The following is a 20,010-nucleotide window of genomic DNA, read 5'->3' as shown; positions in this document are numbered from 1 at the left end:
GTATATTGAAGGGATGTCATCAGCTCACACAGCAAGAGCAGCAAATTGATACATTGTTGCAAACTTCATGATCAGGCAACATAGGCCGCAATAATGAACAGTTTTCCTAAAATAAAGACAATTTTACAATAAAGAACACATTTTATTCTTTGGTTTACTTTATGCCCTGTGGTGCACTACGCCATTCCTGTTATTCTGGACAAAAGTTTATGACTACTTTGACAACTGGGTGTTATCATTCGTTTTGTTAAAGCGGTTTGTTTTTACATAGTGTGAAGCTAGCAAAACACATTTAAGATCTAATGCTGGTCAACTGGACATGGCGGGTGGGCCCACATGGTAACCTTGTGTGTAAGGGCTCTTTCACACTGGCGATCCCGATATCACCGCGAGACGCGAGAGAATCACGGCAAAATCGTATATATGATCACGCAATGTCTGAGCGTCAGCGATGCTCTTTCTTGGGAAAACATCATGCATCACATTGCTGTCGTTTGGGATTTTCTTGCACGATAGACAATAGGATTTTCTAATGTTCGTGCGTTGCGATAAAACGGAGGCTCCTTAGGGGAAAATGGGCGATAAAAAAACAAAATCCCAAAACGCAGAAAGTTAGGGCAGGCTGTGATTTCTAAATCTCGCAGAATCGCATGAGAGAAAACGCCCGCTGTACATGATTGGCTGCACAGCTGGGTCGCCTGCAGGACCTGGCTGGCCAATAACGATTTCTTGAGAATGCATAAAGCGGCCCCCGCCGCAGCTGTGCAGCCGCATGAGCAAGGGCCTTCCCTGCGGCCGCCCCAGAAGGTGGCACCCCCCTCTGTGTTGAAGCACAGAGCTGTGTCGCCAGCAGGTAGGCCACAGCGCCCTCCCCCGTGTAAGTTTCACCTCACGGCCGACAGCAGGGCAGTGACAGAACTAGGGAGAGAGACAGTGAGAGCTAGAGGCCGCAGACTGCAGGACAACAGCACAGATCCCACAGCGGCGATGGACTGTGCGCTCAGTGCATGAGGACAGCAGGGAATGTGAGACCCAGCCGGTTAACAGTGCAGGAGAACTGGCCCGGGTAAGACACAGGGACCACATCCTCCTTCAAGCAGGAATGCAACAGGGGCGGGACTGTCACACAGAGCCAGGTTACAGATGTGGAGCAGAGTGGCCGATCACTCACACGCCGCTTCTGCCCATAATCCATTGCAGCACTTTCTAGGACCTTGCGGTATTCCACCAATCAGAAGCTAGGGGTGTGACAGGGACGTTTCTCCATTGAAGCCCTGTCAAACCCCTAGCTTCCGGTGGTGTCAAGATACATCAGTACCACAATGGGAATGCTGCCCTTCAGGCTATTGGAAACAGACGCCTTAGATAATGTCATGCTCTGTACTTACCCACAGTACTGGATGCCCAACTGCCATTTCTTTTCCCAAAAGGCCATCTCTGCCTTACACCGCCATATGAGTGATACCATGTCCCTGCCGCTGAAGAACGCTATCAGTAGCAGGGTGCATATGACCATGGACACATGGTTCATCAAGCATGGCTAGGGGCATTACATATTCTTAACTGCACACTGGGTCAATGTACTGCAGGTGGGGCATGAAGCTTAAAGTACATTCCATGGTACCCCTAAGAGTTGTGGCACACTCATCCTTGTTTGTTCCCTCTGCACCCTACTGTTCCTCCTTCTCCCAAAATAAGACATTTCTAAAGCACAAGAAACAGCAGTAGTTCCAAAGCTTTTCCTTGGAGCAGGTCCTTGCTCTTGGTTGTTCTGCTCAAGTGGTAGAATTTGTCCTTAGCATACTTTATGACATTGCTTTTAAAACAAGCAGCACACCTGATGTCTTGCATAGCAAGCTTTTTAGTAGCTCTACAGCTGTTCCTTAGAGCAGGCCCGTGCTTGAGTGTTGTTTTCACGTTGAAAATTTCTTTTTGAAACATTTATGACTTTGCTTTTAAAACAAGCAGCACACCTGCTGTCTTCTTTGGTGCAATTTTTGATCTAGGAAACCATGTGTGGGCTCTCTTTTGTTTTGAGTGACACCCCAGCGCTACGATTGACCCCTACACCGCTGTACACTATTTTTTTACCAACTTTTCTGAGGAACACAGTGTGTGTCTGTGTATTCCCCAATGTGTGTCTGTATTCCCAGCAATTAGGGGCTTTGCTGCCTTGGGAACATTCTGAAGGGCAAATTAGTGAACTCGATTTTTACTCTCAATGATTTTAAAGGGTGTCAGAATCGGCCATCCTGATTCACAACGATTTTTGTGAAATCGGCCCGATACCGACACAAAGTAATTACTCCACTAATTGTTCATCCTTACTAGAATTGTCAATGCAAACAAACAAGGTACTTAGGCAGAAATCACAACCACACTCAAGGCAGGAGGCCCCACACATACATCCTGCAGGTCAGTGCAGCCTTCTTTAGTTTTCATGGGATATGGGAAGATCCACCAGACTGTCTCTGTTAACACCATGACACTGGACAGAGTGCCTCACTTGCCTTGGACTCCAGTTGTTAACAAGACACGGTGCAGACTGGTGGTGCTTCCATACTTGTGTGGGATATATTCTCATGGCATGGGTTGTCTCCACTGGTCTGGCTAAATACGTCATTGACCAATGCTTATAACATTTCACTGCCTGTTGATCATTTGCAGCCCTTCATGGGCTTCATGTACACCGTCAATGATGGCATATTCTAGCAGGATAATGCACCATGCCACTGTTGTCCAGAATTGGTTCAAGGAGCATTCTAAAGAGTTTCTGAAAAGGATGTGGCCTGCACGTTCACCCAACTTGAGCCCAATTGATTTATGAGAAATTGTGGAGAGGTCCATTTGCACAAGAGATTGTGCATCTACAACTACCATGGAGCTGTGGGAGGATAGTCAGATGGCATGACTCGACATTCCTCCAGACATCTTTTGTTCACTTATGGAATCAATGCCCACATTGAGTTTCTTCACATTAACAGGCCATAGGGTGTTGTACATAATTAGTTGCAGTCCCATTACTTTTGGCATGTCACTGAATATCGTATCTAACATGCCAAGTGAGTAAAGCTAAATTATCATGACATTTGCCATATTTATAAATTTAGCACAATCTTCACCATTTTTATCTACACCCTAATTTCGGGCATCCTAAGACACTATGGATAATTCTCCTCCATCATTGTGTGTGAATTGGATCTTACTACCCTTAAAGGCAGCCAATCCACGAGATATATGGCCACACTCCGTTTTGCTGATGTCCAGGTTACAGAGCTGTTAAAGGTGTAAATCAACCATCTCTAACCCGGTTACGTCCAGCTGTGTGCTATCCACTTAGTCACTCACTGGAGGGAGAAAACGTCAAAGTTAACAAACCACTACAACTTTGTTAAGCGCGGCACAGGATAGGTAATATAATGTGCTGAGTTTTTCTGTCAGCTACTGACAATTCGATCTTTTAAAGAGGTACAAGCTCCAGAGCAGATGAGATTAAAGTCAAAGTGGAAATCATTCAGTCTCTGCTTAGTATATTGTCAGACTGTTCTGCTACAATGGTGAGTCTACACCGAGCCCAGGGCAAAGGAAATGGTTGACTGTTAGGGCGCATGCACACAGGGGCGGAGGTGAGATTTTTGTTATTAAGTAGAAAAATGGCCTGGACACAGTAAAAGTAGCAAAAAAAACTGAGTTACATTTATTTAGAACACTTTCAAATGTTTGCATTGCAGTGTTTCGGGTGTAAGCCCTTAAATGAGCGAAACGAATCTCAAAACTTCCGGTGATAGGAAGGACCATACTTGACTAAATTGTATATGATGGATACGAACTTCTTGTCACCAGGAGGCAGTGGAGTAGAACGAAATCCAGACCACAGGTGGGCAACATTTGGTCCCAATTCCATTCTATTCCAGAACCTCCTTATGACTTGAGTTCTTCTTATGAAGTTCAATATTGAAAAATGTCAGACTATGCACATGGGCAGCAAAAACGGATGTCACCAATATACACTTAATGGGGTACTGCTAGGGAAAAGTGATATGGAAAAGGACCTGGGGGTACTAGTGGATAGTAGACTAAACTGGAGTAACCAATGCCAGTCAGCTGCTGCAAAGGCAAATAAAGTCTTGGGGTGCATTTAAAGTGGTATAGGGGCGAGGGATGAGAACATTATCCTTCCATTATATAAGGCACTAGTCAGGCCCCACATGGAATACTGTGTACAGTTCTGGTCACCGGTGCTCAGGAAAGATGCTACAGTACTGGAGGGGGTTCAAAGAAGAGCAGCTAAACTGAAACATGGAATGACGGGACTGGAATACCCAGAGAGGCTATCAAAATTGGGATTATTTACTGTAGAAAAAAGATGGCTAAGGGGTGATCAAATAACTATGTATAAGTACATGAGGGGACAATACAAGGATCTCTCCCAGGATCTGTTTATACCCAGGACTGCGACGGTAACAAGAGGACATCCGCTACGATTAGAGGAAAGTAGGTTTCATCACCAACATAGAAAGGGATTCTTTACTGTAAGAGCAGTTAGACTGTGGAACTCTCTGCCGGAGGAAGTGGTGATGGTAAAATCCATAGAGGAGTTTAAAAGGGGACTTGATGTCTTTCTGGAGAGGAAGGATATTACAGGATATAAATCCTAGGTTAATTGTTAATCCGGGTATACAGGCAGGTAGAAACAATTAGGGGTTGATCCAGGGAACAGTCTGATTGCCATTAGGGAGTCGGGAAGGAATTTTTTCCCCAAAAGGGCTAATTGGCTTCTGCTCTTGGGGTTTTTTGCCTTCCTCTGGATCAACACAGGAGGATAGACAGGCTGGACTAGATGGACATTGTCTTCATTCGGCCTAACGAACTATGTTACTATGTATATGTTACTATGTTCTGTATCATATATGTTTTTATCAAGTATGGACCTTCCTAGCACCAGAAGTTTTAAGACTGGTAGATGGCTGATAAAGAGTTTACACCCCAAATGCCACCCTGTATACATCTGGAAGTGTAATACATAACTCTACCACAGATTCCAATTTTAGTGTGTGTAGTTCATTTTTCTACTTGATGTATTAAAGTCATTGACAATGTGACTTTAGGATATTGCACCACGCTTACTGTCAGGTAAGGAGGTACTACCAACCATGCTGTGTTCTTGATTTCAGTTATTATTGAAGTCAATTGGTGTAAAAAAAATCAAAGGAAAGGTCTGTACTGTTAATTTGTTCTTCTGGGGCCTACAGTACTATGGGTTTCCAGGAGCACATTTCCACAGGTGTGGCATGTTTGTGCTGACTGGGTGTGGTGTTTTCCACTGGTCTGCTGCATATATATAACAGTCCCTTTGCAAGAGGAAGCTGGTATCCCTGCACTCTAGGGTTTGGTTTTCTTGCATGCTTGTTATGTGTTGTGTTAATTGGTGTGAACAGTGTCATTGTCAGTGTCTGTGCAGGTAGCCAGACATCAGGGGTGAACAGGCATGTTCAGTGTCAATGGTGTTCTGTGTTGCATGCTATCCCTAGTGTGTTGGTGTTATCATTGGCCTGTCCTGCTGTGGATTGTTTACCATCTCTGGGCGAGTTAGGCCCTTAGGTTCCAGAGTGGGGCCGTCCTTATCAGGACGATCACCCTGCTTGCAGACAGGTTTCCTTGGGTTAGATGTCTCATTAGAGTAGGGACCCGCGAGACAAGGAGGACCTGTGACATGAACTCGCGGGCTTAAGTGACTTGGCCAATCCACAAACTAATACCTTGTACTTTCATAGCTATTCCATCAGGTTATGTGTGCAGGTATGTATGGTGCATGTATATCCATGAGTTCAGCTCACAGCACGCAGTTCTTCCCTTTGGTGTTCCGTGTGCGCATTTGTGCAGTATTTCCGGTTTCTGAACTAGTGCGTCCGTGCTGAGGCAGGGTGTGCCTGGTGGACGTAACATGTGCTAATCAATGCGCATAGCTTAAAAATGGCTTAAATAGCTAAATTTTCTCACAGTCAATTTTTGAGCCTTTAGAGTTTTGCACCAAAATCATCTGTAAAATTTGCTAAACATTCTTTTAGCCAAAACAAGTCCTTTTTTTATACTTGCCTATGAAAATTTCATATCTATAGCAGATTTTAGTGCAGTATCCACTCTTGAAAACCACATCAAAGTTACAGTAGAATGCGAGAGCATGGAGGTTTCATAAATCATGCGCTATTTGTTGCACAATGTTGATTTGGATTTTACCCATCACAACATCATGACTTGTGTGAGAAAGCTGAAGCTTGGGTGTCATTGGACCTTCTAACAGGATAATGATTCCGAGCATACCCCAAAGTCTACCAAGACTTGGTTTCAGAAAAAGTCCTGGAAGATTCTGTCATCGCCATGACAATTTTTTGGCTTGAACCCGATAGAAAATCTTTGGTGGGATGCGAAGAAGGCAGTTGGCGCGAGGAGTTGTCAGTTAGTTGGCACAGCAGGAAGCAAGATCAAGTAGATTTCAGTCAAGAACCCGAGTAGTCTTTACCCCTTGAGTGGCGGGTTTCCTATCACCCTGTCGTGCCCACCAGGGCAGGTTTTTTAAAATGGTCTAATCATTGAATTTCAACTAATTTTGCAGTTGCGTCTCAAGAGCCATAACTTTTTCATTTTTCCATTGACATGGCCATATAAGGGCTTGTTTTTTGCGGGACAAGTTGTGATTTTTTAAACAGGAGGGAGGAAAAAAAGAAATGGGGAAAAAAGAAAAAAAGGGGCCATGTCATTAAATAATGTATTAACTTCCTTCTCTGGGTCATTACGACGCACGGATACCACATGTGTGATTGTATTTTTGATTTTTTACAAAGTAAAGGGAGACAAGTGTTTTTATAAAAATTTTTTAAATAATTTTTTAACTTTTTTTTTTTTTAAACTTTTTTTTTTGTCGCTTTAGGGGACTTCCACAGGGACCCATCAGGACCCCTGATCACATTCCAGGGGTCCGATGATGACAGCCCTTTACATGCTGCAGTGACAGCCCTTTATATGCTGCAGTCACATAGATTGCAGCATGTAAAGGGTTAACACAGCAGAGATCGGAGGTTTTCTCTGATCTCTGCTGTAAGAGCAGGTACCTAGCTGTCCTATAGCTAACAACCAGCTCTCCCTGCCACAGAGACCATCGGCTTGCTTCTGACAAGCCGATGGTCTCTATGGCAACCTGTAAACAAAGCAGGACATTGCCGATATGCCGGCAATATCTTCTGCTGGTTTTTCAAAGCCCTTGCACTGCTCTGCGGGGGTCTGTGCAGGCAGAGCACACTGTCACAGCTTGTGGCATTGTGCTCTGCAGCTCCCATAGTGATACATAGCCCGGAAATCTTCCGGGCTATGTCACTATGAGCAGTGGAGCTCGTCCCGGAAAATTTCCGGGCGTGCCACTCAAGGGGTTAAAGGTGTTCTACACCAGATCGTCGGGACCGAGCTTCACGAACAAAAAATCTTGGACACTGGACAAGACATTAAATTTTCAAGCTTACCTGCATCTAATTGTGTTTGTTAAGAGACTGCGTTGGAGGAGAGTCGAGAAATTAAAGTTCTTGTTATTACAAGGAAGAGGTGTGATCCCAACCTCTCACTTCACCGCTGACTGTACCCATTATGACAAATCCTTACAACAGGAAGTTCTTCAAGTTCAGAGTAGTGGATGTCCACCAAGTAAGCCCATCGGACTGTGCTGAGACCCCACAGTTCCACATGCTCGGGTCTTCCACGGTACCGGTCATATATCATGTTTACAGCAGAAGCGTGCTCTACTAAGTACTGAAAATATTTGTCATGAAGGGGTTGAATAATTCTGCGAATGCAGAAGTCATTAAAAGTGGCATTTTGTGACAAATTTGGAGAAACCACTTGTTATAATTAGTTGTGTGATGGAGGATTGATTGTTTTTTGCAAACAGCTGAAAGTTTGTAAATTTGGCAAATAAACCTAATTTGTATAGCCTACGAGACACTGAAGGGGTTAATAATGGACGGTCAGTATGTTCCACCTCGATTCAGATGTTACGCACAGTGGATATAAAGGGAGTTTGTGTCTCACTGTATGGAACACGGGGAAAAACCAGGGATGTGATGTGATCTCCAGCATTTAGTTGCTGGAGATACTTTTTACAAAATGTGTTGGGCTTGGTTTTTTTGGAATGGATGGCAGACTTGGTAGTGGAGCTGTCCATTCCACCCCCTCAACTCCAGGTCTTGTTTGGGGGAGTCAAGCTCCCCAGGTGCAAAGGCTGGGTAATTTCTTAGCCCATAAAAGTCTGCAAGCTGCAGACAGAAGGGAGGCCGGGTGCAGCTAGATGCTGGAAGCCGCTGGTCTCGTGAGAAGCTGCTGGTTTCACATTGCAACCCTGCGCTCTACGTGAGCTAATTCTCCCACAAGCCAATGGGGTTGAATAATTTTGATTGCAACATTACTCTCCCTTAGAAGCACTGATTCTAGCACAGAGTAAGGCTTCATTCACATGAGTGTATATCAGCCGCGCTTTCACGCCCGGCCAATATATGCTACCCATCTGATGCATTGATTTACAAAGCATCAGTTCAGATGGGGATATTCCCGCAGCGTAAAAGCGCCCAGCCAGGAAAGATAGTTCAGGAACTATCTTCCTGACCATAAAACAGCGGTGGCTCCATAGACTCCTATGGTAGCTGTCGGAGAAGGGAGGTGGGGGGAATTTTAGCAGCGTGTCTGCTTAACTCCCACACACTTCCCTCCTTCTCTCCTCCCCTTGCCGGCTGCTTGCAATGGAAGGGGTTAGGACGGGGTGGGAGCTAGTTGCTAAGCTCCAACCCTGTCCTGCCCCCTCCCATTGCTGGCAGCCGACAAGCAGAGGAGAGAGGGTGGGAGCTTAGCACATTAGTTCCCGCTTCATCCCACCCCCTTCCCTTGCCAAGAGCTGGTGAGGGTGCAGAAAAAGGGAGGCAGTTTAGCAGAGCTAAACTGTCTCCCCCCCACCCGATGGCAATCCAGGCCCAGCGTATATGCGCCAAACCCGGGCCGTCTGAATGGGCGCATAAACAGCAGATTTGTGCAACCGTTAACGCGATTTTCGGTCGTGCTGTGGCCGTGACACTCGTGTGAAAGAGCCCTACCCCTGTACATAGAGTCCAATTGATCATGCCATCATCAATTTTCTGTTGGCCTCAGATAGAAAACCTCCCTATGAAATCAGCGGCATATGGATATGCAGTAGGGGGTTCATGCACCTCTATGGCAGCTCTTCCACAGTTCTGTACAAAATGCCACTATACTACAGTCATATGCATGAGCCCTGAGTCCCAAATGTGGGACCAGAATTTCAGTACAATGAAATGCTACATTACATAAATGGCGCTGTGTATGGCAGTCTATGTATTATGCTTTAAAATCAATTTAGTTGCAAAAATTTCCAAGCCCGGTTGAACCCTTTGGGCACCGGTTGTGCTTCTGTATGGCGGAACCTGATTTCCTGAACCTGTTGCTTAGCTGAGATTCAATTCTTAAGCCGCAGAACTAAATCCCTTTGAGCTGTGACTCATTTAGGGGAGATTCAGATAAATGAAACCATCTCCAAAATGAATCCCATTTCACAGCAAACAAGTTATTAACTCGATCTGCCCGGTTTGCATGTGAAAGCCCTGTGCATTATTAATATCATCGGGATTTCTTTTTAGTTTGGTGTGATAAATGCCGACAAAATTGTATCTGCGCTTGAAACCTTTTCAAGTCCGCGGTGCTTGGTAAATCAATCAGTGCTGACAGATGCTTTAAGGAGAGTAATCTTTTCAATGTGTCTGTCAGTGGTTAATAGAACATTGTTTCTCAGCTTGGCTAAGGCTGGGAGACAGTCAATTATGGCCAACGCAGTGGATGCCTGGCAGGCCCAGAAGCAACCTGCACTCGCTAATGGAAATTGCTTAGTTTCATAATCTTTTTTATTTCTATATAGTGCATGATTAAGGCTTGATGTACAAATGTGTGCACACAGTGTGCAAATCATGGCATTTTTCTTCCCTGCACAAAAATGTATGTTTAGATGGCTTTTGTTTCCAATTTTGCAAAAGGTTATTGAAATAACATTAAAAACCTGCGTAGTTATTAATAGGTTATGCTGTGTTTTCCTCAGTTGACTGGAGTTCATTGGGGGGGTGGCCAAAAATATGGAAACACTGTATGAAATGCATGGGATTTTAATCATTCGCACTGAGCTGCCCTTTTGACCCCTGCTTGGCTGAGAGCTTTCCCACCAAATTTGTGTTTACTTCACCTCTTGCCCTGCTCTGGGTGATTTTGGGAGCCGGCTGGTAACAGCAGCTGAGTGGCTCAAACCTCTGACCAATGGAACTTTGTTACTCGGGCAGATGTTCACTTTTGGCCATCAGTATCTGTGTCATATTACCTCCACTTAAAATCAATCTCTACATGTATTGAGATATGCTTTATAATTCCATGTAATTTAAGGTATGTATTTCATATAGTGTTTCCATATTTTTGTCCACCCCCTGTATGTGCCCACCTTTCCCATTTTTTTGTGGGAGAATAAATTCTTATAGTGTCATTAAAGGGATTATCCAGTTGCAAACTATTGATAGCCTATCCTCAGGATAAGTCATTAGTAGTAGGTTGGTTGGAGACCATCATCTGGGTCACCCATCAATTAGCTGTTCTCCAGGCCGCTGTGCTTGTGCACTGAGCTGATTTCTGCAGGAAGCAGATAGCTCCATGCCCACTGCAGTGGCCAGGCTTGGTATTACAGGCATTCGGTTCTGACATTAACAAGGGGCTGTAATACAAGGGCCTAAGGTTCAGCAGAAGACAGCTTATTTGATGTGACTTTTAAAGCAATCCCTTACCATTAGGTTCTATCACTTATGGGGTGATTTACAGATAACCTATTTGACTTTATCCTTTATATATAAAAGGCAAGGTGTATTGCTGACAACTCACCCCATAGAAAGTATTTGCCCTCCAAAAAGTATATGCCTCGTCCTTTAGAAGTATATGCCCCCTTAAAAATTATAAAATTGTCCCCTCCAAAAGTATGTGCTCCTGACAAAAAGCGTGAGACATCAAAATCATTTTCTCAGGGACCAAATAAACTTCAGGAAAACACTGTGAAAAAATATATATATATATATATAAATATATATATATATACACACAGTATATACTCGAGTATTAGCCAACCCGAGCACAAGCCGAGTCAATACGTTTTACCACAAAAGACTGGTAAAACTTATTGACTTGAGTATAAGCCTAGCTATACTCGAGTACATACTGGGTAAAAAAAAAAGCCCTCCATACTCACCTCCTAGCCGGCGTCTGTGTCTGTTTGGCAAACCGCTTTAGAATTCTCCCCACTGTCATCTCCCTGCTCGGCTTTCAAATCCCCCGCCGTCAGCACTGTGTAAGTAAGCGCTGTGATTGGATCAAGCGCCAGTCAGTCACTGATTGGCTGTGAATGCTTGAGCGTCGGCTGTGATTGGCTGGCGCTCGATCCAATCACAGCATTGACGGCGGGGGATGGAAGAGCCGAGCAGAGAGGGTGGCAGGGGAGGACAGCTGGGAAAATTCAAGCACCTTGCGGCAGCACTGCCGTGAACACAGGAATTCAAACAGCTTGCCGCACCACCGCCGGGGACACAGACGCCAGCTGGGAGGTAAGTATGGAGGGTTTTTTTATTAACCCTTCCCTGACTCGAGTATAAGCCGAGGGGGGCTTTTTCAGCACAAAAAATGTGCTGAAAAACTAGACTTCTACTCGAGTATATATGGTATATATATATATATATATATATATATATATATATATATATATATAAAAACAAGCTTTCTGGTCTCTCATGTGGTGAATGAAGCGTGGCCAGCGTGTAACCATGCTTTGATCAAACTGGCATGGTTTTGTGATTTAATTTTTTACCATGGCTGGCTTTACCAATGTGTAATTCGGGCAGTCGCATAGGGTGCTGGCCACCAGCTTGTGGGGAATGGAGCACCAAGCAGATGTAGGCTGAGAGATGATCATCACCCCATAAGTCTAGCAGGCCAGATGATCTTCCTCTGTGCTGCAGTGTTTTTTGGAGCTATATGATTAAGCCTCCTCTTAGCTCTTTCTTCTCCCCTTAGATATTGCTTGGTGCCCGTGTAAACCCATTGGTGTCCCTGCAACATAGTCTCTTGGTTCTGCTTTTGCATTCATGTTCTGAGCTTGGTTCTAGTACTACATTTATGCTATGAGCTTGGTTCTGGGTCTGTATGTATGTTATGAGCTTGGTTCTAGTATTGTACCTATGTATTGAGGTCGGTTTGCATTTCATTCAAGTTATTAGCTTTGTTCTGGTATAGTATTTATGTTAGGAACTTGTTTCTGGTATTGTATCTAAGTACTGAGGTTGGTTAGTGGTGTATTTATGTTATGAGATTAGTTTATTTTGTATGTGTTATGAGCTTGGTTGTGATGCCGTATTTATGCTCTGAACTTGGTTATGGTACAGTATTTATTTACTAATCTGTTCTGGGGTGGGTATGCTGCTATCTTGCTGCTTTCTGCAAAATAAAATCAGACTGCCCATCAGTGCAATATATATTGGGGGAGATTTACTAAGCCTGGAATTTCTGACCCGGGGCTTAGTAAGATTTTTCCTTAGCGCATGGTGCGCTGAATACATGAAGAGGTGCACGCCTCGTCATGTCCTCAGCCCATGCCCAGCTCCTCCTTGCATTCCTGGTGCTGACCAGGCGTACATGTCTGGCATTATTTACACCAGTTTGTGAGCACAGCGGCAATTATAATGAGAATCCGTGGGCAAGACACTTGCGGCGGATCCGGAGAGGTGAGTATGGGGTCTCCGGGGGGCGCCGGATCTGATTCTGCTGCGATATTTCGTCGGTGGAATCCGACCTGGCTGTGGTCATGAGCCCTTCAGACCAGCACTATAAGGTTTTCGGGGTGTTTCATGGACAATTCGTGGTGCCAAAAACATGCATAGCAAAGCTGGGTCTAAGAGCAATTAGCAGCTACCAGTCATACATTAGCTGGGAGTATGTTTCTTTAAGAAATCCGCAAGGGTATTTCTTTTCCTTGGAGTTGCAGACCAGGTGAATTTTCCGGGCAATCGTCAATAAAAATAATAGTGTTTATAATGTAGAGAAAATAAAATGGAAATTGGCCGAGGTCCCGCAGTAGGACCAATATTGCTCCCGTACATAGGAAAGAAATGTAATCAGCAAAATGGGTGCGTTAAAGAGGCCCTATAATTACAGTATTATTGCTTTTCCACTGGCTCTATACAGAATGCAGTAAGGCTTTGTAATACCGAAAACAGTGAAATAAAACCATTTACTGTATGCCTGCCTCATTGATGAGAACACTTCTATTACTTTCCATCAGGCAAATGGTTCTTTTTTTATTATGGCTCCTGAAGTTTGCAGACTCGGCTATTTTAGGGCACAATGACCTTCACATTTTTTCCTCATTATTATTTCACCAAAGTTTTGATGAACAATAATAAAAAAAAAAAAAAAAAGGAAGACAGCGGAGATTCCTAAATGCGCCTTACATCTACAAGAAAAATATGTTGCATACCAAGTAAGATAAAATGGTCATCAGTGGAACGCTATTCCGAAGATGGAGATCTGCGCCACACTCCTAATTCATGTATTGCTATATTAGCATTGACACTCTGATGAGAGGTGCGAGATGACCAGCTTTGAAAAAAAAAAATGATTTTGCGATACTCTGTCAGAAGATGTTTTTACTATGTATTCCTATATGTGGCCACCTAGAGGTTGTGCTGTGAATTGCATCCTGTCAAGGGTTTTGCAAGATTACAAATAGGTAGTGATAATATATTGAATTTATGGCACAAGAAATTGGAGTCCTTAACAAAATTTCAGGAAAAGTAAGAGTGGACATATACTAATTGCAAGGAAAAGTAAGTGAACCTTTTGGAATGACTTGGATGTTTTCATTCAGTACTAATAGAATGTGGTCTGATTGTTATTTAAGTTACAAATACAGATGAACGCAATCTAATAACACACAGATAGTTGGACCATTCACATGTTTTATTGAGTACATTGGAGCTTATTATTCTTTGGATGCTGGAATTCCGATGTTCAAAAGTTACAGTTTTGACATAGATGTCAAAATTGTGAGTTTTAGTGTGATTATTCGGCACCTCACTACTGGCATACATGATACAGAAAACCTACTCCAGCTCCTAGCTGGTATAGGCTTATCAATCCGGCACATGGAGGTGCTGTTGGATGAAACATATGTATTAACCCTTTGCAATCCAATTTTGGATTCAGGGTTTCCTAGGGGGCTTTCTCTTTCTGCCATTATACAATGGCGCCATCTGCTGGCTAGAGCCAGTACTGCTGTATGGGACATGCTGGAAAGGCCCCCGACAACAGAGCGGCCAGTAATATACAGTAAGAATACCCTGCCGGACGTCTTCCGACACCAGAGCTGTACAGGCTTCAACCAGGATGTCTTCAGACGTCAGACAGTGGATTGGAAAGTGTTAAAAAGCCAGCCCCTCTTAATACATTTGACACTGAGAGATGGGTACCTGTCTGAGTAAAAATGCCCCATTGAGTAAATATCTGTAGTGCAGGGAGGAAAAGTATGCAAACCTTTGTCTTAAAAGGGTTTTCCAGGGAGAATACTACTGATGACCTATCCTCAGGATAGGTCATCAATAGTTAATCGACTGGGGTCCATCGCAACTACACAGAGGTCGGAGCTGAAGTGAGCGGCGGACCCCAGCCGATCAACTATTGATGAGCTATCCTAAGACTAGGTCATTATGTAGTAGTATTGGGTAGTATTCTACCGGGAAAAACCCTTCAATGAAGAAAGGTTGTTTGGCGTGAATCAGCTTTCGAGAGACCTCAGAAGGCATGTTATAAAAGCATGACTTATGTACAAATAAAGAACATTTAGGACTGTGGTTATCAATTAATTGTGTTTGTCTATAATGGTGACAGATCACATTTTATTAGTAATCAATAGGGCTCACATACTTTTTTGCAAATATATATACCCTAAGTATATATAGCGTTCCATTAACTCATCATACAGCATCACCTTATTTCCCTAACAATCTCCTAGTAATTGTGGTCTATAACATTCGTTAGTGCAGTCCCTGATATATAATCTAACACACACGCTGCTTTCGGCCTTAAGAGGGGAATAGTTGGCTCTTACCTATCAGGCCCCTGTGCTGACCGCTTGATATGAATCACAACATTGATGTGATACTTACAAAAGAGAAGTCCTCAGCATTTCGACAGAGCAGTTTAGGAAAAATGGCTTGTCTTTGAAATAACTCTTCTTGCTCGAAGATATTCCCGTACATGAATCCATTCATCATGGTGGAATGGGCGTGAATGTCTATGTAGAACTCCAAACTGGTCTTCTGTTGAAGCAAAATATAAAATATTCAGATATAAAATATTCCATCAGCTATAAAGTTTTCTATCAACATTTCCCAATAAGTACAACAGCAAATACAATACAATCCAGATACATATTATGGAGTAATTAGAGTGTCATGAGAAGAGGGGAGTCGTTATACAGGGTGATTCACACATCAGGGCCACTTGGAATATCTTCTAAATGAAAGGAGATGCAAGTAAGAAACTTTGTAGAACTTTTAGATGGGTGAGGAAAACTTTTTGCTACTATGGTGGTTCCTGTTGGCCATCTTGGTGGCAGCCATCTTGGATTCAGTCCAAGAAACTTCCATGTAAAAGGAGGTCGTGGGATACATTATTCAAGGGTAAAACGTCATCACAAATTGATATGAATAATCAACTTTATTTATATAGCATGTGCATATTACGCAGCACTTTATATCACCTGTTATTTGGTTCTGTCCCCATTGGGGCTCACAGTCTATGTTCACCGATCTGTATGTTTTTGGAGTTTGGGAGGATACAAGAGTACCTGGAGGAAATGGATAGGTGCAGTCATTTTTTTAATACCTGCAACCATTTTCGATCTATGGATGATGCCACATTGAACATAAATAAAGTTGTTATGTTGAATTATGTAGTATGGCAAACAATAACTCCAAGTCTTTTCAGGTACCAGAAGATGTCATTAACAATCCAGGACAGAACTGAGATCATTCTGATGGTCAATAGAAGATGTTCACATGAGGTGGTTAAGGCTTTCAATCACGAACACCCAGGAAGACCACCAGTGAGTGCATGAACTGTCGGGAAACTGATTCAGAAGATTAGGGAAACTTGGATGACCAGCTCTTGGTTTGTCCTGGACAATAGCAGTTTCCTGAACTTCTTATTTTGTTTTCTGCCATTTTGTGCAGGATGATCTCATTGTTGCCCTTGATTGTTAACCTGTAGAGTTGAGTGAACATACTCTGGCAAGCTTGATGCTCGTTCGAGTATTAGCGTACTCGATGGTGCTCGTTACTCGAACAAGCATCAAGCCGTGCTCGAACCTAGGAAAAAAAAAAAAAGCTCGGCACCCGGCGTCCCACATACAAAAATGCTCGAGTCTCCCATTGTAGTCAATGGGGTTCGTTACTTGAGTAGAGCTCTCGAATTTTACGAAAAGCTTGACTCACGCGGAATCGAGCATTTGGGTGCTCGCTCATCTCTATTAACCTCATCTTCTGATACCTGTGAAAACATGTAATAAGTGTTTTTCATACCACATCCCGTTTCTCTGAAAATAAGACCCTTTCCTATATTAACCCTTTCCAATTCACTGTCTGACCTCTGAAGACATTATGATTTAAGGCTGTACAGCTTCGATGTTGGAAGACGTCCGTCGGGGTTCTCTTACTGTATATTGCCAGCCTCTCTGCTGTCGGAGCCTATCCAACGTGTCACCTCATGTAGTACTGGCTTTAGCTAGCATATAGCGCCGTTGTATAACGGCAGAAAAAGAGTAAGCCAACTAGGAAAACCAGGATACAAATTGGATTGGAAAGGATTAATTTTTGCCCAAAAAGAGGCACAAGGTCTTATTCTTGGGGAAGATCTTATTTTACTTACCTAGCATGCTTGGTCCACGCCCCTTCTGCTGCTCACCAGAGCCCCGGCAGGCTTCCTGTAGTCCTTGTTCACCCACAGAAGATCGCTTCCTGTTACAGGATTCATAAATCCCGGCTTCAGGAAGCGATGGTCAATCAATGCAGCGCTGGATGACCCAATGCGATGGCTGTGATTAGTTCATCCAGCGCTGCATCAATTGGCTGAGCAGCGCTCAAGAACCAATCACAGCCATCGTGTTGTGGAGGTGGGATTTATGAATTAGCTGAGCTGCGGCATTGATTGACCAATTCATAAATCCTGTCTCCGCAATGCGATGGCTGTGATTGGTCCTCGAATGCTGCTCAACCAATCAATGCAGCGCTGGATGAACCAATCCCAGCCATCATGTTGGCTCATTGAGCTCTGCATTGATTGGCTGAGATCACTTCCTGGAAGCGGGATTTATGTATCCCGTAATCAGGAAGCGATCTTCTATGGGCGGCTGAGAACTGCAGGAAGCCTGCCAGAGCTCCGGAAAGCAGCGGGAGGGACCAGGACTTAGCCTGCTTAGTAATGTATTGCTTTTTTTTAAATATGTAATGCAACCAGGGCTTATTTTCAGGGTAGGGCTTATATTTCAAGTCCCACCAAAAATCCAGAAAAAACAGGGTAGGGCTTATTTTCATACAGAAGATATTCTGCCCGGCCCGGACTTTTGAATCACCCTGTAAATTTCACATATACCTCATCCATATTCTTTATTTTGAGGCTCCTGTCATTTTGCCGCTATTCATTTTAATTTTTAGATAACACTCATTTTGTTTATCATGTTTTTTGTTAAAATAGACATTCAGTGGTTTATAAATAGGTTGATGAATATGCCCCAATTTCCCACATTAATGGGGAAGATTATAGAAACAATTTAATAAGAAGTCAGCAGAAGAATGCAATTGTGTTGCCCCCTACAGCTTTATTTCCATGACTTCACCAATAAATAGCATAAAATGGTACCCGAGCACATTAGGAAGCAAAGAATGTCATTACACAGACTATGAAAATGGGTTAGTGCATTTAACACATGGTAATAAGATAGCTGAGTGGTAGATCCAAGAAATATCTGTCTTCTCCTTTAATTGAAATGACCAAAATCATTAATATATAGTAATCGAAGTGACACTTTTAGTGTTTGGATTGATTTATGATCCTAGTGTTTGAGACATATAGTCATTGGGCTGTAAAAACAAGAATATCCATGAGTTGCTCATAAAGGGTTAAACTGGTGTGTGCTTACATCTCCAATTTTTTTAGAACCAGAATTTAGGGGACCAGAAAGTGTGTCTGTCAACCAACTGAAAAGGATATTTCGGAGGAATATAGTATAACAATACTGATTGGCTGAGAGTAGTTGACACACGGGGCTCTCCTCACAATTCTCCTCCCAAATGTCCTTTTCAATTGGATGCAAATATATTATATAGCTCCTCAAACTTTGATTCTCCCATTTGGGGTCTGATTTGATCCCTTAGTGACCATGCCATAGTGCTTTTACGTCTTGGCCTGCTGGGCTTTAATCACCGTGGATGTAAAAACATGCTTCCTCTGGGAATTAAAACCCCTGCAGGCTGTGAAAGTGACAGCTGCATGCTGTCAGTTACCAGAGGTAGCTGACATTCTGGAGCTGTCATTCCGGACTGTGAGACCGTCCCCCGGTCATGCGATCGCCAGATACCGGCGATCGCATTAAAGTCAATGCAAAGTAAATAAAAGTTAAAGTTTCAGCTCCTGTTACAGAATGGATCCGTAAGGTAAGCTGAGAATACTCACCCCCCGTCCCCTGCGATGTCCCCCAGGGTTCTGGTCCTGCAGGACCTGACTCCAGCGTCTGTGCATGTGCACCAGATGTCATTACGTCACTCACACGCGCAGAGAGCCTGGGAGGCCCGGGAAATTTAAAAACTCCCAGCTCTTGGCTTGTATGAGCAGTCAAGAGCAAGGAGCTGTCAGCCTTTAGTTACGCTCCTTCCCTTTAGGCAGGCCTCCCAGACTTATTGCTCACTGAGTCATCACAGTTTCCCGGGCCTGGCTTATCCCCCCCACCCCTGTCACACAGATCACATTGAAATCAGTGGGAAGTAAAATGGAACAGTTTTTTTTTTAGAGATGAGCGAACGTACTCGTCCGAGCTTGATACTCATTCGAGTATTAGCGTGTTCGAGATGCTCGTTACTCGTAACGAGTACCACGCGATGTTCGGGTTACTTTCACTTTCATCTCTGAGACGTTAGCACGCTTTTCTGGCCAATAGAAAGAAAGGGAAGGCATTACAACTTCCCCCTGCGACGTTCAAGCCCTATACCACCCCCCTGCTGTGAGTGGCTGGCGAGATCAGGTGTCACCCGAGTATATAAATCGGCCCCTCCCGCGGCTCACCTCAGATGCGTTCTGACATAGTTCAGGGAAAGTGCTGTCTTGCTGGAGTTGCTATACGGAGAGTGTTAGGAGTTATTTTAGGCTTCAAGAACCCCAACGGTCCTTCTTAGGGCCACATCTAACCGTGTGCAGTAGTGTGGAGGCTGCTTTTTGCAGTGTTGCACTTTTTTTTTTTTTGTATATCGGCCGTGCAGAGCATTGCGTCCGCAGTCTGCAGTCATTGTACAGAGTATAGGGCCAGTACTGGTGAGGCAGAGAAAGAGATATTCAGGCTATATAGGCAGTGGGCTTTTTCCAAAAAATTGATCGCCGTCATCCCGCCAGAGGGAAACAGTATACATAATATTATACGCTGCCTACAGTATCTATCTGCTTCGGGTAGTAGTCGTAATTAATACGCAGCTAAGCGTTACAGCAGGCTTGCGCAAAATTGTTTCCTGGATCTGCTGTCTCTGTTACATGATCGCCGTCATCCCGCCAGAGGGAAAGAGTATACATAATATTATACGCTGCCTACAGTATCTATCTGCTGGGGGTAGTAGTCCTAATTAA

At 43.7% G+C, this 20,010-nt stretch overlaps 1 protein-coding gene across 1 annotated transcript in view; it reads right to left on the bottom strand.

The window, feature by feature from the left end:
* AGBL4 (AGBL carboxypeptidase 4) overlaps positions 1 to 20,010 on the bottom strand; it is a 1,858,614-nt gene that overhangs the window by 164,500 nt on the left and 1,674,104 nt on the right. Inside the window, exon 10 of the mRNA XM_066594768.1 lies at positions 15,288 to 15,440. Coding sequence (XP_066450865.1) covers positions 15,288 to 15,440 — 153 coding nt within the window. The remainder of the gene's footprint in view (positions 1 to 15,287; positions 15,441 to 20,010) is intronic.

This window comes from Eleutherodactylus coqui, chromosome 3, assembly GCF_035609145.1.
Source record: "Eleutherodactylus coqui strain aEleCoq1 chromosome 3, aEleCoq1.hap1, whole genome shotgun sequence".
Lineage (NCBI taxonomy): Eukaryota > Metazoa > Chordata > Amphibia > Anura > Eleutherodactylidae > Eleutherodactylus > Eleutherodactylus coqui.
Note: the sequence above shows the minus strand (reverse complement) of the source record. Positions and strands in the feature narration are given on the sequence as shown.